The following is a 26011-nucleotide window of genomic DNA, read 5'->3' as shown; positions in this document are numbered from 1 at the left end:
ACAAACTATAGCAGAGATAGACTTATCCAGTCACGAGCAGAGAAGGCGATCCCAATCACAACAGTCCACGCCGGACAAGAGCTCCACTCAGACAACATACAGCCAGGGAGCGGAGCTCCTACTCAGACTGACAAACAAAATCCAACTGACCTCAGGTTCCACCACCCCAACATATAAGGAGGCCTGAGGTCACACCCACCACACCTAGCAAACACACCTTAACTCCGTGCACACCAGGATGGGAAGGGACACACAACTTAAAGGGGAAGTGTCAAAACATGCAAAAACAACATGTTGCCACGAGCAACAAGCATGCACGGCAAAAGTGTCATTGTCCACAATACCAGACCATGACACAGCCGTGACACCAATACTATTCCTCTCCCTGGCACATGTGTAAAATCCTGTGTCCACCTACACTGTGCACGAGTAGTTCTAGCCCTGTCCACAGCCCAGGACCAAAACCTGGTGAAGGACAGGATGTCAGTAGAAGCATGATTTTCAGAAGAGGAGCATAACGTGACCGGGTGCCCAAGAGGACTAACCATTAAACTTTGGAACTGTCACGACTGCTATCCCAGCAGCAGTTGTGTCGCACCAGACGGAGGGGAAGGGGGACCCTAATCTACGAATGGGAATAGAATGGCCACCCCTGACTAACCCTAAGCTGGCAACTGTCTGCCCTGATACCCTAGACGGGGTGTGAACCCGTGCGGCGAGCTGGATGCCTAAACCCTCAGTCACCCTAACAAGCCTAGAGTGGGGAAAGGCCGATGGGAGCACTAGTCACCATCACTCATGTCTAGGAGAACAGCAGGGGAAGACAGCAACAAACAAACTATAGCAGAGATAGACTTATCCAGTCACGAGCAGAGAAGGCGATCCCAATCACGACAGTCCACGCCGGACAAGAGCTCCACAGCAACACCATCAAACGATCTCCTTCAATGGTCAGAATAGAACTGGAAGTAAGGACTATATCTGGCAATGACTGCAAGTGAAACTGAAACTAATATAGTAGCTGGGAGTGGCAGACAGGACTCACCTGAGAAGGATGCCTACAAACTCCCAGTCAGGACAAAAAGGTTCACAAGGCAAAACCCAGATGACATACCCTGAACCACGGAGCAAACTCACAAGCTATCGCGAGTAGCAAGTCGCTGCGACCTTCTCCTCCCAGACCTGTCTGGATCAGTCACAGTCGTGACAGGAACCATAAGTACATTACAGACTTTCTTTTACAAGCATGTTCTATGCAATTAATATTAGCACCCCTGTCGATAAGCTGTTTGAGGAGTCTGTGGCACTCCAGTGAGCTCCGCAACCTCCTCACAAGTTAAGCACACTGGATAGTGGATGTGCTTAGTCATACCCTAAAAAGTGGCACAAATTGGTGCAGTTTGGCACATCTAGGGTTATTCTAAAAAAAAAAATTTAACATGCTTGACAAAAGGGGGGGGGGGGGGGGGGGCTTAGAGAAAAAGGGTGGAAGGCCAGGGCCTAAGATGCGCTATTTTTCACCAAACAATTCTGGCATAAAAATCAAAGTACGGTAATCCAATCAATAGTTTGTATAGAACCAGAGAAAAGTGTCTGTCTCATCCGGTCTGAGCCCCCTGTGATAAATGTGGTGTAGGTATAGGCAGCCGGTCTAAGCTTATGCCATCTACAGGATTAGCAAATCTGGGCCATTGTGTCTCCATGGTAAAGGAATAAAAATGAACTCTGTGAGGCCTCATGCTGAAGTCACGTTCCCCTCCATCTATCCTCTAGGTTACTGTCATGCACACAAACGGTATCCCCTAGGATAGCCCAGTCTGAGGGGGTCAAGTTTAAACTGGCTTCATCTCCCTTTCCCATAAGATAAAACCACCTGCCTAATATTGTGTAGATTCCCCTTGTGCCACCAAATCAGCTCTGACCCGTCAAGTCATAGACTCCATAAGCAGTGGCGGATTACAATAGGGACGTTCGGGTCGGTAGCCCCGGGCCCAGCACCGCTGGGGGGCCCAACGCTGACCCGAACGCCCACATACTGCTGCGGGGCACGGGAGCGCATAGCTCCCTGTCCCGTCCGCGATCACCGCCATAGGCTTCAGGCCTTGAAGGCCTGAGGCCTATGCGGTAGAGAAATCCCGGCGCAGGCGTGCGTAATGACGTCATCGCGCGCCTGTGCCGGGACGCAGCACTGTGACGCGCCTGACTCTGCGAGCAAGCGCCTGGCCCTGGACATACAGTAGGTGAGTATTTATCTTTTAATTTTTTTGTTCATTTATGTGGGGGCTAATTACTATGTGGGGGCAGTGTGGGGGCAAATTGCAATGTGAGGGCAGTGTGGGGGCAAATTGCTATGTAATGGCTGTGTGGGGGCAAATTGCTATGTGGGGGCAGTGTGGGGACAAATTGCTATGTGGGGGCAGTGTGGGGGCAAATTGCTATGTGGGGGCAAATTGCTATGTGGGGGCAAATTTCTATATGGGGCAGTGTGGGGGAAAGTATTGTGTGTGGGGAAATTGCTATGTGGGGACAAATTACTATATGGGGCAGTGTGGGGGCAAATTACTATGTGGGGGCAGTGTGGGGACAAATTACTATATGGGGAAGTGTGGGGGGAAATTACTATATGGGGCAGTGTGGGGGGAAATTACTATGTGGGGGCAGTGTGGGGACAAATTACTATATGGGGCAGTGTGGGGGCAAATTACTATGTGGGGGCAGTGTGGGGGAAATTGCCATGTGGGGACAGTGTGGGGTAATTTCTATGTGGGGACAGTGTGGGGAAATTGCTATGTGGGGGCAAATTACTATGTGGGGAAAACTATTGTGTGGGGGCAGTGTGGGCAAATTACTATGTGGGGACAGTGTGGTGGAAATTACTGTGTGGGGGAAGTGTGGTGGAAATTACTATGTGGGGCAGTGTAGAGCAAATTACTGTGTGGGGGGCAAACTACTATATGGGGGCAGTTTGGAGGAAATTACTGTGTGGGGGAAAATTACTATGGGGGGATTACTATGTGGGGGCAGTGTGGTGGAAATTACTATATGGGGGTGTTGCTATTGGGGAGGCACTGTGGCTGAAAGAATTTTCCATGGTGGTCTGGGTCAAATGGAGGAGAAGCGGAAAGAGAAGGTCTACATGACAGGAGATGTCCCTGGATGTAAGAGGTATGTGGTGCTGTATTCTCCTCCATGTCTTTTTTATTACAATCATATGTATTTTAAATTTGGTGACCAAATTTTTCAGTTTAGGACCCAATTTGGGGTATTTTATTTTAGTCTGAAGATGTCATATGGCCTAAGAAGAGACTGTGGCGCCCATGAAGCACCGCAGCCTCTTCATACAAAAAAAAAAAAAAAAAACTAAAATGGAGGAGGAGGGGGGGGGGGGGGGGGGGGGGGTTAGTTTGGTAGACAGCCCCGGGCCTATCATGCACTTAATCCGCCCCTGTCCATAAGACCACTGATGGTGTCCTTTGGTTTCTGGCACATCTCACCACATTTCTGGCACCTGCGCATTGTTCCCTGCTGGAGTGTACTTGTCCTTAGTGTGATGTAGATGCACAGCAATGTACTGTGGCGCGCTTAAGCATGTGAGGCTGAGCCTGCACATTGACCCACTGAAGACAAGTACACAAGTACAATATGGTCACAGTAGATCTTCTGTGGGATCAGACCAGACGGGCTAGCCTTCACTCCTCACACACATCAAACCCTGTTGTTGGTTGACCCAGCTGTCCTTCTTCCTAGGACCACTTTCATATGTACTAACCCATGATTAATGGGAACATCCCACAAGATCTGCAATTTCAAAGAGGCTCTGACCCAGTTATCCACCCATCACATATGACACTTGTCAGACTTATTCAGATCTTCACACTTGCCCAAAAGCAATGTGTAAACCCAGTTTCAGGCTGCCAGTACGTGTTCAGGCATGTTAAGGTTTTTTCTGATTTTTCATGCAGTTTTTGAAACCATATTCGACAGGAGAAGTAGAATCTTTCCTATATACTTCCCCTTTGAGACCCACGCCTGGCTTTGACTTAAAGTGGATTAAAAACCTAAACCAAACCTGAACGTCTCTTGGCAGCCTTAGGCCTCTTGCACACAAACGTTGTGCATCTGTTCCGTGCATTGAGGACCGCAATTTGCGGTCCCCAATGCACGGGCAACGTCCGTGAGGCGGCCGCGATGGTTCGAGAACCATTTAACTTGAATGGGTCCTTGATCCGTCCGCACCGCAATAAAAATAGAACAAGTTCAATTTTTTTTGCGGTGCGGAGGCACGGACAGAAACAACACGGAAACACGTGGGGTTCCGATCCGTGCTTCCGTTCTGCATCTCTGTTATTGTGGACTCATTCAAGTTAGTGGGTCTGCATCTGTGATGCGGAGTGCACACGGGCCGGTGCCCATGTATTGCGGACCCGCCGTATGCGGGCCGCAATACGGCCACGGGAACACAACATTCGTGTGCAAGAGGCCTTAGGCTACCTTCCCAGTCAGTATTTGTTTAAGCAAAAACCAGGAGTGAAGCCTACAGAGAAAAATATAATGGAAAGACGTGTGCCTCTTCTGTGTCTTTGACCCACTCCTGGTTTTGGCTTCAAAATACTGACCATGTAAAAGTAGCACTAGTCTGGGTTTTCACGCAGTAGCCCCAAGCATGGGTGTGTGCTGCCAAACCTCTGCAGTTTGCTGCAAATTGCCGTGGTTTCTCAAAAAGTACTGGTGAAGAACTTGTTTTTTTATGTGCTTCACAATTTGCAGGAAACCACTAAGGTCTATCAGAGCCACACAGCAGTGCTACCCTGCAACCATGTAGGTATTCACTATTAGGCCTCTTTCACACGGGCGTCATGGATTTGGGCCGGATAAGATGCGGGTGCGTTGCAGGAAAATGCGCGATTTTTCAGCGCGAGTACAAAACATTTTAATGTGTTTTGCACGCGCGTGAGAAAAATCGGCATGTTTGGTACCCAAACCCGAACTTCTTCACAGAAGTTCAGGTTTGGGTTAGGTGTTGTGTAGATTGTATTATTCTCCCTTATAACATGGTTATAAGGGAAAATAATAGCATTCTGAATACAGAATGCTTAGTACAATAGGGCTGGAGGGGTTAAAAAAAATAAAAAATAATTTAACTCACCCTAATCCACTTGTTCGCGCAGCCCGGCTTCTCTTCTTTCTTCTGGACCTGGGTAAAGGAACTTTGATGACACCACTGCGCTCATCACATGGTCCATCACATGATCCATCACCGCGGTGATGGATCATGTGACGGACCATGTGATGAGCGCAGTGACGTCACCACAGGTCCTTTTCCTCCTGCACAGCAAAGAAGAAGAAAGAAGAGAAGTAGGGCTGCGCGAACAAGTGGATTAAGGTGAGTTAAATTTTTTATTTTTATTTTTTAACCCCTCCAGCCCTATTGTACTATGCATTCTGTATTAAGAATGCTATTATTTTCCCTTATAACCATGTTATAAGGGAAAATAATAATGATCGGGTCCCCATCCCGATCATCTCCTAGCAACCATGCGTGAAAATCGCACCGCATCCTCACTTGCTTGCGGATGCTTGCGATTTTCACACAGCCCCATTCACTTCTATGGGGCCTGCATTGCGTGAAAACGGCACAAAATAGAACATGCAGCGATTTTCACGCAACGCACAAGTGATGCGTGAAAATCACCGCTCATGTGCACAGCCCCATAGAATCGAATGGGTCCGGATTCAGTGCGGGTGCAATGCGTTCACCTCACGCATTGCACCTGCGCAGAAATCTCGCCCGTGTGAAAGAGGGTTAGGGTAACCATTGACGTTGTGTATTTGTATGCAGAAAATTCATATAAGAAGTCTGCCTCCAAACCACATAAAAAAGAAAACGCACATAAATCCACGCTTTTTATCGGTGTATTTTTATTGTGGATTTTGGTGCGAGTTTTTCTGCTTATGTTGACAACCCTATGAAGTCTATGAAGTCTGTGAACATGAGATCTGACTAATCTCATTTATTTTGCAGGTACTGTATTACGCTGTGTTTTTTCCCCGCACGAAAACCCGTATGAAAAAAAACGCACGTAATCAGCATCGTATTCAGATAGTCTTACCGTTCTGCGATAATCTATTAGCACCATGACAGTAATCACTTCTGATACCGGACAACACTGGAGCGCGTGCACATTACAGGCGGAGGAAGTGAAAAATGACACGTGGAATGATCAAAATAGAAATAACTGCAACTTACAGAAAGATGTGAAGAAATAGGAAACATGTGGCTTCTAATTTTAGTGGCTTTTCATTAACCAGTTCAAAACATGCCATTTTGCCCCAATTTATGACGGGAGACGTTTTTTTATTCAGACATGTGGCTTCAGAGCGCTAACTTGTTTTTTTTCCATTTGATTATTCAAATAATATTTTTGCTGCCTCTTTCTTTTATTTTTTTTTCTTCAGTTTGCTTTACTTTATATACCTGGGAGAATGCAAAAAAAAAGGGGAGGAGAGGAGTTTTCTTTTTTTTTATAAAGTGCAACTATATTTGTGTCCCCTTTCTGTTGTTTTTTTTTATCGGGGATATATGGTTTAGGGGGCAGGGCTAGAACTTCATTGTGGGCCTTTGGACTCGTTCTATTTTTTTTTATTATTACTATTATTGTTTATTTGGCCTTTTTTTTTTACCCTTTGCCCCCCCCCCCCCCCCCCCCCGATTTGGGGGGTATTTTAACACATTACATCATTTTTGTGTTGCTCTTTTCTCCTATAACTGGGGCAGACATATTAGAGCCAGTTACAGGAGAAATACGGCTCCTGGGGACTGATCACTGGAACTGCTAAAATCCAGTAACTTGTGCAGTTACCCAGCGCTCACTGAGCAGGAAACGTCATGGCTGTTTCCAGAAGCGCATACATGGCGCTCATTGTGCGCCACGTATACAGAGTACGGGAAGGCAATAAACCGCTTCTGCCTTCTCTATGGGGAGTCCGGCTGTCACTGACAACCAGCTTCTCACTCTTGCAAACACAGGCAGGATGCTCAGAAACATCTCTGGAGAGTACATGCGGACCCACCATTCGCTAGCAGTTAAAGGGGTATTCCAGTTTTGTAATGTGATGGCATATCGCTAGGATATAGCAGCATTTTCTGAGCTGTGCCTGGTATTGCAGCTCAGCCCTATTGAAGTGAATGGGACAGACCTGGAATAATGGCTGACAGTTAAATCTGCCCTACCAGATACAACCCATGGGCATGTGTGGCACTGTTCTAGAAGAAAGAAGCCATGCTTTTCTAAACTTGTACAAGCCCTTTAATCGCCTGGAGTGAGTGCCATAGCTGCTGTGTGCCTGCTGTTTGACACAGCAGACAACCGAGGTAATATCTGCGATCGGCGATAACACCAGTTGCACACATTTAACCCATCCAATGCAGTGGTCAAAGGTGACCATAGCATCTGAAAGAAGAGAACCCGGAAGCGCTGAGCTCCTGGGTCCTGAACGGCAAATCTACGCAGGCTCTAGTAAGCCTGGGTGTAAAAAACTGAATGGGAAAATCTCCAAGTCCTCAAAAGGTTAAAGAGGGAGTGTCCTAACTAAGATTGCATCTAAATGTATAATAAGTAGGTGAACAGATGGTTAAACATAATGTAATATAGAATATGAAGCATATAAATGGCATCCTCTTTGGGCTGGCTGGCCATGCACGGATCTCTGTGCGCTGTCCTGTAGGGCACATTGTATGTCCATGGAAATGAATGCACTTATACTACTTATTATAAATATTATTTTGCAGTTATGTAACCTGCATCACTCAGTGGCCCTTAGTGTTTGAAGCAGACTGTGCTATATTGCGTTCTTAGGTGGGATATACATCTAACAATTCTGCGGGTTGTTACAAAAAATAAAAAATATGATTGTTGCCAGACCCCCGGATAAGGTTCGCTGAGCTCCTATAATGCATTGTGACAAATGTTCCCATATTAGATTACTGTGCAATCCCTGACATAGAAACACTTCCTAGAATACAATTCCTCAGAGCAAGCTTTGCACAAAACTATATGGGGCATCTCTCCCCTTTTACCCTTCACACAGTAGTTGGTATGGCAGCTCCACCATTCATTTAGGTTAAGCTGCAGTACCACAGTTCAAAGAAAAGAGCGACGCTACCGATCACCTGTTAATGGAATATCTTAGATAACACCCCTCTGCATTTGGGGATCAATAACAGCATTCCACTTTCCACAGTAGTACAGGAAGTTTACAAATTGCCAAAGTCCAAAATAAAAAAAGGAAACCCCAAGTAAAAGTTTCTCCTTATTAAGCAAGATTTTTGCCGGCTGCTATCTTAAAAACATATGTGAAGCAGTTTTTTAGAAAAGGGGGCAGAATTGAATAAAATTAAAAAAACATAAAAAGAAGCATTACTCACCTTTCAGATTCCCCACCGCTGCTATTCTAATGCTTACCAGGGCAACCAGGAAGTCATTGCTCAGCCAATCACTGGCTACAACAGTGACCCGCCTCAGACAGTGATTGGCTGAGCGGGCATTTCTTGCCTTTTCCCATGGGTTGAGATGTGACCAAAAAAGAGGGGACTCAATAAGCACTGGAACAGCAGCAGATCGGTGAGGTGAGTAATGCTTCTTTTTTTGACCCATTCTGCCCCAGAAATCATCAGACAACCCTTCTAAAGATAAGCTCTGCCACTTTAAATATCATGTTCTCATAGAAATATTTCTGATATTTCTCGTTTAATGTGTTCTTGCAAAGGAGAAGCAATAAAGGGGTTGTCTGGCCAATTACAATAAAAGTAATAGAATAGTAATGGTGTAAAATAATAAGTCATACTCACCTCACTGATACCCCGACTTTCCCATTCCGTTGGTTTCCGGGACCACACTAGTCTCCAATTCCTGGTCCCTTTTTACACACAGAGGGAGGCTGGTCACCGGCCCGAGGTTGAGCCGACCTTTCTTGTGTGTCAAGAGGGACCAGTAAGTCAAGACAAGCAGAGACCAGGAAGTCAAGACAAGCAGGGACCAGGAAGTCAAGACAAGCAGGGACCAGGAAGAGATGGAACAGACGTGTCAGGGGATCAGTAAATTGAATAGGGCTTATTTTTATTATTTTTCACCATTTTGAGCCTTTAATAAAAGAAAAAATAATAATAAACAAAAAGTTCAGACAACCCCATTCCTGTTTAAGTCCTTCCTTTTTCTTCTTAACAAATGTGAGTTGTGTTTTTTATACTTTTTTCCTACAAGGGAGGAGATGGAAAAACACCTGAACAAACACCACTTCTACGGCATGCTATGTTAAAAAAAACAAAAAACGGCATGGACATAAAAAACACACCCCACTTAAAAAAAAACAGCACTAGTAAACAATTACCGTAGGCCCCTTTCACAAGCGAGTTTTCCGCGTGGGTGCAATGTGTGACGTGAACGCATAGCACAGGCACTGAATCCTAACCCATTCATTTTAATGGGTCAGTGTACATTTTTTTCACGCATCAGTTCTGCGTTGTGTGAAAATCGCAGCATGTTCTATATTCTGCGTTTTTCACGCAGGCCTGGCCCCATAGAAGTGAATGGGGTTTCAGTGGAAAACGCATTGCATCCGGAAACAAGTGGGGATGCAATGCATTTTTCACAGATGGTTGCTAAGAGATGTTGTTGTCGCGCAGAAAAAAACTGAACTGAACACAATCGCAGACAAAACTGACTGAACTTGCTTGCAAAATGGTTCTTGTTTCACTGAACGCATCCGGACCTAATCCGTCTCGTGTGAAAGAGGCCCTAATGTGTGCCCTGTGTTTTAAAATTCCCATAGACCTTCAGCTAAAATTTGGGGCTGACATTTCGACCCCACCACCACCACCACAAACACACAAAAAAGCTTAAAAATGTAACAAAATGTAAAAATGACAAAACAGCATAAAAATTGCTCATTGCAATGACTGGGTGACCATGTGGTACATTGTTGCGCCATGAGCACCCAAATGAAAAAAGACAATGCAGCAGCAGCCTGCAAATCAGATAAAGTGCAACAATGCTATAGTCGCAAAAATTATAGTGCTAATGCTACGCTTATTTATAAAGTTAGATGCTTGGCCAATGCATTTTGTACAAAACCATTTGAGCCCGTCTGCCGTACGTCAAGGCGATCTCTGTTAGACGGGTCCTAACACTAAATACTACCTGTTATGCGCCATAATGGCCGCCATAAAGTTCAGGGAGTGTTGGATCCACATGCATGCTGGGTCCACTCTGCTTTTTACCATTTTTGGTGCCATAATGGCCTCCATTACAAGGGATGCAGGTACCAACATGCATGCCGAGCCCAATCTATACTTTTCCTTGTGTCAGACAGCTTCCAATGAATGTAGTGAGAGCAGGCTACAGCTTTATACTGAAACTAATTAAAATCAGCCTATGGGGCAGACAGGCTAATCAGGAGTGCACGACTCGCTGGAGTGCCACATCTCCAGCATTGTAAATCTGCAAAAAAAGAGGGTTAGTCAGCACCTCCCAGTGCGCAGGTGCACGCCGCCATGGCAAAGACCTAGAGGAAAAAAAGAGACAATGCAGCAGCACTCTGCAAACCAGATAAAGTACAACAATGCCATAGTTACAAAAATTATAGTGCTAATGCTACGCTTATTTAGTGGGCTCGGCATGCATGTTGGTACCTGCATCCCTTGTAATGGAGGCAGCCAAAAATGGTAAAAGGCAGAGTGGATCCAGCATGCATGTGGATCCAACACTCCCTGAATTTAACAGGTAGTATTTAGTGTTAGGACCCGTCTTACAGAGATCGCCTTGACGTACGGCAGACGGGCTCAGATGGTTTTGTACAAAATGCATTGGCCAAGCATCTCACTTTATAAATAAGCGTAGCATTAGCACTATAATTTTTGCGACTATGGCATTGTTGTACTTTATCTGATTTGCAGGGTGCTGCTGCATTGTCTTTTTTCCTCTAGGTCTTTGCCATGGCAGCGTGCACCTGCGCACTGGGAGGTGCTGACTAACCCCCTTTTTTTGAAGAGCACCCAAATGGGAGGCACCTGTTGCAGTCACTTCCCACTATGACAGATGGGTAACTGAGCGGCGGACACCCCTCTGTGATGTCCTTGTACCATAATACATAGAAGGGAAACAATGGAGAGCAGTACGTTAGAATTAGTTTATATAAAGTACACAGTGTTACACTCACCTTTCCAAACCGCTGCTGATGCTGTACATACAGGACCCCCTGTTTCACCAAACCCCCATCCATCACCTACTCCAATTAGCTTGCTTATTTCAAGGTCTCTCAATGGCGCACTTTCACTGTAACTAAATTTTTCTCAACCTGCAGTCTCGAAATATAAGAGCTGTCTCTTCACAATCAGCGCCACCAACACTATTCTCTACTTCTCAGTATCTCTTTTTCGGAGTAACACTCAAGGCTTCCTCACCATCTCAGACTTATCTTCTCTCATTACACCTGTAGACCTCAATCCTAGTACTCTAATACTCCCCTCTTCCTCTACGCACACTCCTTCCTGAGGACATCTATCTCACAAGTCCCTGAAGCCATGCCTCTTCTGCCGCCCGTACAATGTCTCTTTCTTTTTTGTAAGAATCTTATTTTGCAGGCTCTTTCTGCATTCGCTCCGCGTTTCCTTTCCTCTCGGTTGCAGTATCTCTTGTGCAAGGCTTGTCTCTCTGCCTCTTTGCTGTCTCTCAGTTCCTCCCTGTCTTGAACACACTTCCGCTTTAAAGCCTATCCTGTATTTGGGGACAAGTTTAATATAGACACTGATCAGCCATAAGAATAAAACCACTGAACAGTGGAGTGAATAACACTGATTATCTTGTGACTATATAATATATATTAGGTAGCAAGTGAACAGTCAGTTCTCGAAGCTCAAGAGTTGGACCCAAGAAAAATGGACAAGAATAAAGATCTGGGCGACTCTGATGAGCCAAGTTGTGATGGTTGGATGACTGGGTCAGAGCATCTCCAAATTGGCAGGTCTTGTAGGGTGTTCCAGAGTTAGTATGTACCAAAAGTGGTCCACGAAGGACAGCTGGTGAACCAGCATCAAGGTCAATGGTGCCCATGCCGAAAGAGATAGCATGTTCCCCATATGGTTGGAGTGGAAGGAGGCCTACTGAAGAACTTTTTGCCTTAATTTCCCATATACCCCACATCCAGAAATGTAATTACTGAATATTAGTTTATATGAAATCCCTCTGGGCCATAAGAGGGTGTCACGGACGTACCAAGACTTATGGACGTCCCAGCGACAGTAAGTGGCAGGAGGTCTGTGAGACTGGCAACACATGGTTTGATCTGACAGATTTTCCTTGTGGATCAATAGGCGTCTGTGTTGTTTTTGGTAATGGCCAGACCCCTTGCCTTCAGGTGTTGCTAATGTGGTCATTTAACCTTCCTTATTTATAGTTGCTTATCCCACAATGCTGTGCGGTTTATAGCTTCTGTTGGACATGTGGATAGTTTGTGGTTAGATCTCGGCTGAGTTCCTGGTGCTTCCATTGCCCCTTTGAAGTTAAGTCTTTCCTTTCTCTTTTGTATTTTGTTTGGGTTCTGTGTGTTGCATTTCTCTATTGTTTGTATTAGGCCTGAAGGAGACTCCTGTTTGTCCTTCCTTTTGGAGGAACAGGTAGTTTCGTCCCTGCCATTAGTACCAGGGTCCTATAGGGCTAGATAGGACTTTAGGTATTTCTGCGTATGAACTCACTTACCTTTGGGATCTGTTCATACTGGTAGTCAGTCAGGATTTTGATTTGGGTTTTCACTAGGAGGTGTTCATTTTCCTTCCCTAGTTCTCAGGCCTGATTCCCTGTTCCCCTTTCCCTCATATGCCCGGTGTGGCGTTTCCCTCCCACACCGAAGGTGGACATTATAAACCGCCAAAACTGTCATTTTTTGTTTGTTTGCAGCCATGGATCCTATTGATGCATTGGCAGGTCAGCTGCAAGGGCTGTCTTTGGAGGTAGCTGACCTCTGCACGACTGTCTCGCAGATGCAGAGATCACAGGCTGTTGGTCCTGGTGGTGGTCGTTACCAGGCCTGTCTTGAACCTAAAGTTGCCCTCCTGGACAGATTCTCTAAGGACGTGATAATTTCATTTTGTTTAGGGAGGCGTGCAAACTGTATATTAGGCTACGACCACACTCATCTGGGGATGCTGGGGATGAGAAACAGCGAGTCAGCGTGGTTATTTCCTTGCTTAAGGGAGATGCGCAGTCATGGGCTTTTTCTCTGCAGTCTCTCCGGTAGGTAGATGAATTTTTCGAAGCTTTGGGTCTTATCTATGATGATCCGGATCGGACCTCTCTAGCCGAAACCAAGCTGCGCAGCGTTCGTCAGGGTGATCATTCCACTGAGATTTATTGCTCTGAGTTTAGGAGGTGGGCTACGGATACGGAGTGGAACGATCCTGCCCTCTGTAGCCAGTTTTGTCAAGAATTATCAGAGAGGCTGAAGGACGCTTTGGCCTTTCATGAAACCCCAGTGTCTCTGGAGGCTGCTATGTCTCTTGCTATATGCATTAATAGACGCCTGAGAGAGAGAGATCTGGGGGCCCCCACTCTCAGGACGTATTATCACATGATGTATCGTCCTCCTCTGACACTTTGGGTGAAGCTACTCCTGGGTTTATGTCTGGAGACAAAACCATGCAATTAGGGGGAACTACTCCTGGATCCGCTTTTAAGCATACTGGTAATAGGAGGGGAGTGTGTTTTTTCTGCGGAAAAAATGGACATTTTATCAGAGTATGCCCATGCATTCAACGGCAAAAAGAAAAAAGAGGGACATTTAATTCCCATCTGACTCTTGGAGGGGTGAGAAGAGAGTCAGAAAATGTGCATTTGTCTTTAACTAGTAGTACCCGATTTCTCCTGACTGCTGATGTGGCGCTAGAGTCAAAAACTGTGGGGATTGAGGTGTTTATCGACAGCAGGGCAGGGGTGAACCTGATTGATGCTCAGTTTGTCCATATGCATGGGTAGTCATCGAGTGCATTCGAGAAAAACATTTCCATTTTTGCTATTGATTCTGCACCTCTAGCTCAAAAGTGTTTATCTCGAGTGGTGCATGATATCAGATTAAGAGTGGGTGGCTTTCATCAAGAATTTATCTCGTGTTTTGCGTTTGGGGGTCTCCCTGCTCCGCTGGTTCTGGGTTTACAGTGGTTAAGCAAGCACAATCCAACCATCAATTGGCAAGCTAGACAGATTCTGGATTGGGGTAATTATTGCATTGACAATGGTCTGAATACATCTTTTTCTGTTTTAAAGGGACTCTGTCACCACTTTCTAACCCCCCCTTTTAAAAGTATTGTTCTCTCCATGGCGCCCTTGTGATTACAAAGGTGTTGTTATAACATAAATTCGCCGTCTCGTTTTGATAAAAATACCTTTTATCTAACCTGTCAATCTTGTGGATAAGGTGCCCAGGGCGTTTCTGAAGCTGCCGCCCGCCGCCGCCGCCGTTGGTGCCCAGCTCCTCCCCTGATCCTTTCAGCGCCGCCTGAATGTAAAGAAATCCGCCTCCGGCTCCGGCTCAGTGCCCCCTCCTCCTTTTCAAAGATCCCGCGCATGCGCACAGGCCTGTGCCTGATGCGCCCGTGCGGACATTTAGAATCAGCCTCATTGAGCGAAGTGCGCATGCGCGCACTTCGCTCAACCTCCTCATAAGACGAGCACAGGCCTGTGCGCACGCGCGGGATCTTTGAAAAGGAGGAGGGGGCACTGAGCGAGAGCCGGATTTCTTTACATTCAGGCGGCGCTGAAAGGATCAGGGGAGGAGCTGGGCACCGGCGGCGGCGGGCGGCAGCTTCAGAAACGCCCTGGGCACCTTATCCACAAGATTGACAGGTTAGATAAAAGGTATTTTTATCAAAACGAGACAGCGAATTTATGTTATAACAACACCTTTGTAATCACAAGGGCGCCATGGAGAGAACAATACTTTTAAAAGGGGGGGTTAGGCTACTTTCACACTAGCGTTCTGCTGTCCGCTCGTGAGCTCCGTTTGAAGGGGCTCACGAGCGGAGCAGAACGCTTCCGTCCAGCCCTGATGCAGTCTGAATGGATGCGGATCCGCTCAGACTGCATCAGTCTGGCGGCGTTCAGCCTCCGCTCCGCTCGCCTCCGCACGGCCAGGCGGACAGCTGAACGCTGCTTGCAGCGTTCGGGTGTCCGCCTGGCCGTGCGGAGGCGAGCGGATCCGTCCACACTTACAATGTAAGTCAATGGGGACGGATCCGCTTGAAGATGACACAATGTGGCTCAATCTTCAAGCGGATCCGTTCCCCATTGACTTTAAATGTAAAGTCTGAACGGATCCGCTCAGGCTACTTTCACACTTAGAAAATTTTCTAAGTTTTAATGCAGACGGATCCGTTCTGAACGGATGCGAACGTCTGCATTATCGGAGCGGATCCGTCTGATGAAACATCAGACGGATCCGCTCCGAACGCTAGTGTGAAAGTAGCCTTAGAAAGTGGTGACAGAGTCCCTTTAAGTACTAAGACATTACCCTCTTTTATATCTGATTTAGATTTACCTCTGCATTGGGAATATGATTGTCCTATCAACCTTATTCCCGGAGCTAAGTTGCCAAAATCTAGGTTGTATAACCTTTCTGGACCTAAAAGACTGGCCATGAGAGAGTATATTGCCGAGAGTTTGGCTAAAAGACACATAAGACCTTCCAAGTCTCCAGTGGCAGCAGGATTCTTTTTTGTCCAAAAAAAAGAGGACAGAGGTCTTCGGCCATGTCTGGATTTTCATGAACTCAATCGGATTACTGCCCATGATCCCTACCCTCTTCCTTTGATTCCCGATTTGTTTATCGAGATTGTTGGTGCCAAGGTGTTCTCCAAGTTGGACTTAGGGGGGGGCATATAATGTGGTTAGGATCAAGGAAGGGGATGAATAGAAGACAGCTTTTAATACTCCTGAGGGGCACTTTGAGAACCTGGTCATGCATTTCAGGTTGACCAATGCTCCTGCGGTTTTCCAGCATTTAGTGAATTACATTTTTCATCACCTTGTGGGGACGTTTGTAGTCGTGTATTTGGATGACATTCTATGTGTGGAGACACATCCGGATCACGTTAGACAGGTGTTACAGATCCTAAAGAACAATAAATTGTATGCAAAATTAGAGAAGTGTGTTTTTGCTGTACACGAGGTGCAGTTTTTGGGCTACCTGCTGTCATCTTCAGGTTTTCGAATGGATCCAGAGAAAGTCCATGCTGTATTGGACTAGGATCGACCCGAAAATCTGAAGGCTCTTATGCGGTTTTTGGGGTTCACCAACTATTACTGAAAATGTATTTAGAACTATTCGAAAATAGTAAAACCCTTAACTGACATGACTAAGAAAGAGACAGATGTCTCAGTGTTGTCTAATTCGGCATTGCAAGCCTTTTCTGTGATTAAGGAATGCTTCTCTTCTTCCACTATATTGGTGCAGCTGGATGTATCCCAACCTTTCATTGTGGAAGTGGACGCGTCCGAGGTGGGGGTAGGAGCAGTTTTATCGCAGGGCCCATCACCTGGTAAATGGCGTCCATGTGCCTTTTTTTCTAAAGAAACTCTCTTCCGCTGAGAGAAATTATGATGTGGCTAACAGAGTTACTGGCCATTAAGTTGGCTTTAGAGGAATGGCGTCATTGGTTGGAAGGGGCGATTCATCCGATCACAGTGTTCACAGATCACAAAAACCTGGCTTACCTGGAGTCGGCTAAACGACTGAACCCAAGACAGGCCAGATGGTCTTTGTTCTTCACCAGATTAAATTTCACTGTCACCTATCGTTCTGGTGTTAAGAACATCAAGGCAGATGCCGTGTCACATAGTTTTCCTGAAGGTGGTGATTTTGAAAATCCGAGTCTTATACTATTGGAAGGGGTGGTGATATCTGCTCTTTACCCTGACCTAGAGGTGAAGGTGTTAGAGGCTCAGGGAGACGCACCGGATTCTTGTCCCTCTGGGAAACTGTTTGTGCCATCGGAATTGCGACACAAGGTGTTTGAGGAACATCACTGTACTGTTCTTATGGGACACCCTGGGAGCAGATCCACTGCGGACCTAATCTCTCGTAGATTCTGGTGGCCGGGGTTGCGTAAGTGTGTTGAGGACTATGTGTCAGCCTGTAGTACCTGTGCACGCGCTAATGTGACACATACTCGGCCTTCTGGATCTCTACTTCAGTTGCCCATCAGTCCAGACCATGGACTCACTTATCCATGGATTTTATCACTGATCTACCTAATTCTTCAGGAAAGACAGTTATTCTGGTGGTAGTTGATCGTTTTAGTAAAATGGTGTACTTTATAGCATTGCCGGGCCTACCTAATGCTAAAACACTTGCACAAGTGTTTGTTGACAACATAGTGAAACTCCATGGCATTCCCTCTGACATGGTCTCAGATCGTTGGAGTCAGATTGTGTCCAGATTCTGGAACACGTTCTGTACTCAGCTGGGGGTACAACTGTCCTTTTCTTCGGCTTTTCATCCTTAGTCGAACGGACAGACCGAGCGCACTAATCAGACTTACTTGAGATGTTTTGTCTCTGAGAACCAGGAGGAGTGGTCTTCGTTTTTGTCTTTGGCAGAGTTTGCCATAAATAATCGTAGACAGGAGTCCACTGGGAAGTCCACGTTTTTGGCTCATATGGGTTTCGCCCGCAGTTTGGCACATTTTCTGGCTCAGATACTTCTGGTATTTCTAAAGGGGGAATGTTTTTCGTCATCATTTTATGGCGGAAAATTCAAGATAACTTGATGTATATGGAAAACAAGTATAAACGTGTGGCTGACAGGAAATGTATGAATGGTCCGGACCTAAGTGTGGGTGATTCTGTGTGGCTGTCCACAAGAAACATTAAGTTGAAGGTACCTTCTTGGAAGTTGGGTCCAAGGTTTATTGGTCCATATAAGATCACTGCCATTATTAATCCTGAAGCTTTTCGTCTTGAACTTCCTCAGGCCCTGAACATTTATAATGTGTTTCATAAATCTTTGTTGAATAGATATGTTGAACCCTTGGAGCCGTCTTCCTTGCCACCTGCTCCTGTCATGATGGACGGTAGTTTGGAATTTCAGATCGCCAAGATAATTGACTCTCGAGTTCTCCGTAGATCTCTTCAGTATCTTGTTCACTGGAAGGGTTATGGTCCAGAGGAGAGGATGTGGGTACCAGCATCTGATGTGAATGCCAGTAGTTTGGTGAAAGCTTTTCACAGGTCTCACCCGGATAAGGTCAATCCTGGGTGCCCGCAGGTAGAAGTGGGAGTACTGTCACAGACATACCGAGACATACAGACGTCCCGGCGACAGTGAGTGGCAGGAGATCTGTGAGACTGGCAACACGTGATTTGATCTGACAGGTTTTCCTTGTGGATCAATAGTCGCCTGTGTTGTTTCTGGTAATGGCCACAGCCCTTGCCTCCAGGTAATCACCAAAAAAATGAATGAAACTAACTTACATATGTATGAAGATCCAAAAAACTTTATTGTAAGTATATATAAACATATAAACAATACATACATATATAATAAAACAGGCAGCAGAAGGTGGGACACACAGATGAGTAGCAGGACCCAAGGAGAGGCCGGGAGATCGATGCACAAAATAACAGGGAAAAAAAGAATGCTAGCTGAAAGAGCATACCTCAAAACCTCATAGCAGCAACGCCCCAAACAAAGTGCAAAGGAGGCAATTGTGGAGATTGAGGTTGAAATAAAAAGGAAAAAGTATAAACATACCCTGAATGGTGCAAAGATCTCTCGGCCGACTCCTGACCCAACGCCGTTTCGCCAGTAGATCTGGCTTCTTCACCAAGACTTGCCACTCATCCCGTCAGATACCACAGATGTCTGGTTGCCACAAGCAACCACCTTGGTTTCACAGTACCTTGACATGGCAGCCTCACGCTCCGAGTTGCTATCGGTCACAGCACATACGTCACATGCACTGCTCATATCATTATTAATCCTGACCTCTAGGGGCACCGATGAGTCAATCCCCACCTGGGACATTTCCTTATTAACCAGAGAAACCTGTGGAGACTGCCTATCCACCTCTGGTACATGTGGTACACCCTGTAGCACTGCCACACTTTCCACAGTGGGTTCCCCTAGCTGTATTCTCTCAACATTTATCAACACTTCTGCATGGTGGTGCCTGCTTGTGGTGGAATATCTTTTCCTGGCCAGTACAATGTTTATTATCACCTACTATGTGTGGGTCAAGTATTCTCATTTAATGTGACTCATCAAAACATTACTCATGTAGTCAGCCTGGTGTACCTCTGCTTGTTATTTATAGTCTCTGTGTGGATTTTACTATATGGTATTGATGTATCTACCTGTGCTACCTTGTATATTGGTGTGAGTCATAATCTTTTTATCACATTGGGTGTATATAGTGTGGGCAACAATTAGGTATTTTACTTAGCTGGAGCCATTATACTTTATAGTATCACTTTAGTTAGATGCACTTTACATGGAATATTGTACCGACTAACCATGATATATTTGCACTAGCACTTTATATATACAATACTATTCACAATCATGGGCCACCAGTCATCTGTGTTTTAACATTTTAATTATTGTGTATTGTCAATCATGTGTAGCGAGTAATTAAAATGATGTACTAATAAATATGGATTTTGATATGAACATGGTGTTGATTTAGTCATTTACAGTATATGGAGACCCGTATATTTTCTGTAGGTTTTGTAGTTAAGTGATATACGTGTCGGTGGTATATAACTCCTTTTGGGAATAATTTTTTGGTTTTCAAAAGGAAACCACGGCCCCACTTCACCTCATGTAAGAGCACTTTAACATCATTAGTCCCAGTTCCCACTGAAGTCTCACACTCAGTGAGAGCCACTGGACAGTTCATGCTATCCCCATGAAAGTCCCATACATAAAGTGAGCCTGGTTCATGCCAGCCTGGAAGCTGGGAACTACTTCCCAGCTTCCAGGCTGGCATGAACCAGGCTCCCCTGGCTCTCCGCTTCCAACACCGCCTGGACTGGACTGCCATACACCACATTCTCGGCGCAGTCTCTAGTCCCGGTGTCTTCACACTGACTGGCTCGGCAGATAGCAACTGCTGCTGGCCCACATCACCACTCATGCCCTCTGAGGCATTAGGGCACCGGTTAGCAACATGCCCAACCTCCAGAGCCCTGCTCCCTGTCACTTTAACTGCTGTATAAAAAACAACTGGAACGCTCTTACCCACAGCCGTCACGGGTTTGGCGCTCCCAAGTGCTGTACGTACATCTCCACAGCAGTCATCTTTCTTCTCCGGGATGTTGGGAACCTCCAGCCCTTGTTTCCTGGTCACCCTAACATACACACAGGCTCCTCAGTGCAGTCGGAAACACCTTGACTCCAGTCTCCTTCCGGACGGTCCCTCCAGCCTCACACTTTAGGACTCTGTACCCACTGGCAGGGAATACCAGAACTCTTGAGAGCCGCACCGCTCTCCATCTGACTCTCTTCCCGTCGGTTGCCCTTGGCAACGGCATACATCTTTTCCTCCAGCACTCCACTCTCAGCCAAGTTCAGAGCAGCCTCCCCAAGTGCAGCACTCGGCTTCCTCAACAAGGAATTGGTTTCCTGCACCAGCTGCTCAATTACTTCCTCTGTGGCCTTGGTTTTCCGCCAAACCGGGCCACTTCCCACAGATGACATCACCTTCGGTATGAGCTGTTTCCGCCACACCGGACCATCTTTTACCTATGTTGCCATTTTGACCAAAAATGTTCCACAGGTCAGTCTCTGTAAATTAGGACTACTGGCCCTTTAAGCTCCACACAGCCTTACAGCAGCAGTCAGTAGCACCTGCTCGTTCTGCCTTGTCGTTGCTCCCAGCAACACTTTGCCTTTTACTGTTCAGCCCAGATGCATGCCCCTAGCAACACTTTACATCACCGTACAGCAATTTCCGCAGCACTTGGCACGGACAATGCTTGCTGGTGCCCGCAGGTGCCCTTGTGCCCGCATCCTCCACCAATTGGAGGGGTAGCTTTCACAAATACTTTCGCAGACAACAGGTTTTCATGTCCCAACTTGTGCTTTATTGCGACACAAGCACAAACAAATGATACAAAACAAAATGAAAGCCTGCCCGGCTGGGCTCTACCTGAACACAGTATATCCCTGACTCACCTAAGTCACCGTTCACACACATGTGAACCCATGCGGCTTTCCCAGCCTAATGTCCATCAGCCTCGTGGCTGTTACCATACCGGTGTCTTTTGGGGGATTGTGGTCTAGTCGTCCGCCCGACGCCGACCATGTGACCCTTATCCCTAGGCGTCGCGGGACCCCCCAAACCTCAGGCTAATCCCAGCCTCGTGGTCTCTCAGCGCTTCCAGCTCAGACCACACACAGAACCCCTCTCACTTTGAGGACAGCTATATGCTCTGTTGATTGTGGCACCTGTCGCTACCTCAGGCCTGACCACTGATGGGAAAGAGATGGATAATCCTGCCATTCCTCTCTCCTAACAGCCATGAGGCCTGTCACTGTCTCACAATATATATAAATATATATATAGATTAATATAAATCTTGAAGATTGACAGCTGAAAAAGACCACCTGGTCCACCTAGTCTGCGCTTATATTATTTATTTTTTATCTTAGGCTAGACATGTTTATCCCAGACATATGTAAGTTCACTTACTGTAGGTTTCCCAACCACATCTGCTCAAAGTGTTTTCCAAGCTTCTACCACTCTTTCAGTAAAATATTATTTCCAAACATTGCTCCTGATCTTATTCCCAGCTAATTTCAGAATGTGCCCCTTGTTCTTGTGTTTAGCTTCGTATTGAGAACACTTCCCTCCTGAACCTTATTGAAACCTTAAACATATTTAAAGCTTTCGATCATGACCGCCCCCCCCCCCTTCCCCTTCTTTTCTCAAGGCTATACAGAAAAATTGGATACATTGGATGACAAATTAGAGATAGTCCCAAACTCAGTGTCAAAACCAACTAACCCTAACCCAACAACGCCCCTCTACATTTAAAAGGCAATCTGGGGATATGCAACCAAGACCAGGTACATCTCTTGATTTACAATCTACAGTGAAGGAGAAGCCTCAATCCTCAGATTTTTTAGACCAAGGTCCACCACTAACAGGTCCAGACGAGGCGGAAGGAGACAACACAGGTGGAAGAAATCAAAGGGAACAACGGTCTGTGAAGAACAGGACTTGACGCAAAAAAAACACCACAACAGGCACAATAATGAATATCAGCTCTAATACATTAGTGGTAAACATATCTTCATTTATTCTTATTGATGCACAAGTTGGGGTATTGGAGAAAGGATTGTCTTACTGTCCTACTACTGGGACCAATTGGTTCCAGCTAGAAATAGACTTGCAAAGGTTTTTTCGGAGCATCAAATAGAAATTATGGTTTTCTAAACAACAACATTCTAATAATGTTACTACTGATATGTCTGATGTTAGGTCTGAACTCACTCTTAAACAGATGAATCTACATCTTAACCACCTCCCGTCCGCCCGTTGACTATAAACATCCAGGAGGTTGTTCTCTATCTCTGAATGGACGTTTCTGAACGTCCATTCAGAGATCGCAGCTGCACGCTAATCGTGCAGCTGCAGAGCGGGTTGCCGTCTGTCAGTGACAGCAGGGCAACCCAGAGAGAAGGCAGGGACAGTTCCCAGGTGTCCCTGCCTTCTAGATCACTGTACACACAGGAAGTGCTATGCGCTTCCTGTTCCGGCCCGGCGGTCATGTGACCGCCGAGGCCGGGAGAGTGCAGGAGCTGTTGGGTCTTCTACAGACCTTGATCTGCCCTGCACTGAGGCTGTGCAGCATTGTATAGTGCTGGGGGATGTGTTTCCCCTGTAACTGGGGCTACTATGTCAGCCACAGTTACAGGAGAAATCAATAGTGGAAAAAAAAAAGTAAAGTTAAATGTCCCCCAGAGATCTAGTATGACCTTATGGGGGACATAAGTGTAAAATAAAAAAAATAAAGTGTTAAAATAAAAAATAAAAAAAAAGGTTTCACATGTAAAAAAAAAAATCCCCAAGTAAGGAATAAAAAAAAAAATTTAAAAATAGAAAAAAATAAAATAAAATAAACATATTTGGTATTGCCGCGTCCATGACGGTCGGGTCTATAAATATATCACATGATCCACCCAGTCCGATAAACACCATAAAAAATTAAAAAAACGGGGACTAAAAAAGCCTTTTTTGTCACCTTACATCACAAAAAGTGCAACACCAAGTGATCAAAAAGGCGTATATACCACAAAATAGTACCAATAAAACCGTCACCTCATCCCGCAAAAAACGAGCCCCTACATAAGAAAATTGCTCAAAAAATAAAAAAAACTATAGCTCTCAGAACATGGACACATTAAAACATATTTTTTATGTTTCAAAAATGCTATTATTGTCTTAAAATGAAATAAATAAGAAAAAGTATACATATTAGGTATCGCCACGTCCACAACGATCTGCTCTATAAAAATGTCACGTGACCTAACCCCTCAGGTGAACGCTGTAAAAATAAATAAATACAAACTGCTAAAACAACTGATTTTTTGGTCACCTTGCCCCATAAAGTGTTATAATGAATGATCAAAAAATCATATGTACCCAAAAATAGTACCAATAAAACTGGCACCTTATCCCCTAGTTTTCAAAATGAGTCACTTTTTGGGAGTTTCTACTGTAAGGGTGCATCAGGGGTCTTCAAATGGGACATGGCATCTAAAAACCAGTTCAGCAAAATCTGCCTTCTAAAAACCATGTGGCGCCCCTTTTCTTCTGCCCCCTGCCGTGTGCCCTTACATCAGTTTACGACCACATGTGGGGTGTTTCTTTAAACCGCAGAATCACATGATCCTAAATTTGATATCGCCAGGTTAATTAAAAACAAGCTGGAAGCTGCCAAGTTAGGTGGAATTATAGATGTAGATCTTTACACCTTCTTATTGGTCACACATGCCAAAACACCTCTACTTTATATTTTACCTAAAATAATATTTTCCCCTGAAGTGTGTCCTAATTTGGTCTATTCATTTTAAATTATATGTGCACGGACCTGTCAGGTGACCTCCCGCTCCCTCCCCTGGGCGGTGCCATGAGATCTCTGGAGCGCTCACGTGTTTACGTGCTGACGTTCCGTGATCAATGTTTATTGATTATTAACCATTCAATTATGTATTATAATTAACTTGTGGGTATTTACGTATGCACATGGCATCATTCTACTGCTTGACAAAAGCCTCATTGGGCTGGGCTGAAACTGGGGAAATAAACGGGTCTAACACACCCTTCACCACATTGGAGTGCTGCCTCGTCATTTGTTTTTCTCGGTGTCAAAACCATATAGATGCCACTACAGCTTTCACCTTTGTGGGAGCTGGAAACTGTGGCCATGTTAGTAGTCTTAAACCTTTCCAAGAAATATTTATCACTAAAAAACAGCTAACCGTTTATTTTTGACAGAAGCTGACACTCTCAATCTCACCGTACCCCCAGAAAATAACCGATTTTGGCAGGGAAGTCTGTGGACGGTCACTTAATTTTACTAAAGCAGTCCCTAAAGGGATTTGGAGTATTACATATACGGTAACCATTCAAATGAATATCTAGCTAGCCATGTAATACATGGATGGTTTTAGCGTGGTAGAGTGACTCAAAGAGAGGGGGTCCCATGAAGGGTCCATGACCTAAGCTGCCCCCTGATACCACTGCAGTCCCAAGACTGGTGGAGCTACTACTATAGGGTCTGGATAATGTAGATATCAACTGCTGCAGATCTGGGGGAAAGGGTGTTCAAAAGGAGGTCCATTCTGATCTTGCTATGAGGCTTTATCTCTACTGGCTATGCTTCTTCATCACATTTATGCGCCTTATGTCATTGTATGTTTATTTTATCTCTGCCCGCCCCGCTCCTCTTGATTGATGTCCAAGATCCATGCATCGTTGAGAAAATCCTGCGCCGTTCACTTCTGTTTTCGACGCAGGCGCAGTGAGTGAAGGCCGCGCTCCTGGTGCCGGCTTCCTTACTGTGACTTAGTCGGCGCAGTGAGGAAGCCGGCACCAGGAGCGCGGCCTTCATTCACTGCACCTGCGCCGAATACAGAAGTGAACGGCGCAGGCGCGGGATTTCCTCAACATAGTAACATAGTACATAAGGCCGAAAAAAGACATTTGTCCATCCAGTTCGGCCTGTCATCCTGCAAGTTGATCCAGAGGAAGGCAAAAAAAACCTGTAAGGTAGAAGCCAATTTTCCCCACTTTAGGGGAATAAAAAATTCCTTTCCGACTCCAATCAGGCAATCAGAATAACTCCCTGGACCAACGACCCCTCTCTAGTAGCTATAGCCTGTAATATTATTACGCTCCAGAAATACATCCAGGCCCCTCTTGAATTCCTTTATTGTACTCATCATCACCACCTCCACCATAGTCTCACTGCTCTTAGGCTGGGTTCACACCTGAGCGTATTCGATAAGCGCTGTTTACAGGCGTTTTTATCGGGCGTTTTTGAGGCGTATTTTGGAAACGCGCATTCTTGCTATTGACCACAGAGGCGTACAATAAGAAAACAGAGGCGTTACGCGACAATATGCCCCAAAGAAGCTCCTGTACTTCTTGGGGCGTAGGGTGTTTTACAGCGCGTTCGTACGTGCTGTAAAACGCTCAGGTGTGAACCTAGCCTTACCATAAAGAATCCTTTTCTATGTTTGTGTAGAAACCTTCTTTCCTCCAGACGCAGAGGATGTCCCCCCGTCACAGTCCTGGGGATAAATAGATGATGGGAGAGATCTCTGTACTGACCCCTGATATATTTATACATAGTAATTAGATCTCCCCTCAGTCGTCTTTTTTATAATGTGAATAACCCTAATGTTGATAATCTTTTAGGGTCTTGTAGTTGCCCCATTCCAGTTATTACTTTAGTTG

General features: G+C 45.5%; 1 protein-coding gene across 1 annotated transcript in view; it reads right to left on the bottom strand.

Moving 5' to 3' along the window:
- Nucleotides 1-11692, bottom strand: part of DOK2 (docking protein 2) — a 59780-nt gene extending 48088 nt beyond the window's left edge. The window contains exon 1 of the mRNA XM_040414850.1: nucleotides 11215-11692. Coding sequence (XP_040270784.1) covers nucleotides 11215-11277 — 63 coding nt within the window. The 5' untranslated portion in view covers nucleotides 11278-11692. The remainder of the gene's footprint in view (nucleotides 1-11214) is intronic.
- Nucleotides 11693-26011: the final 14319 nt, after the last annotated feature.

This window comes from Bufo bufo, chromosome 1 (assembly GCF_905171765.1).
Source record: "Bufo bufo chromosome 1, aBufBuf1.1, whole genome shotgun sequence".
In the NCBI taxonomy this organism is placed as follows: Eukaryota; Metazoa; Chordata; class Amphibia; order Anura; family Bufonidae; genus Bufo; species Bufo bufo.
This window is presented reverse-complemented; position numbering and strand designations above follow the sequence as displayed.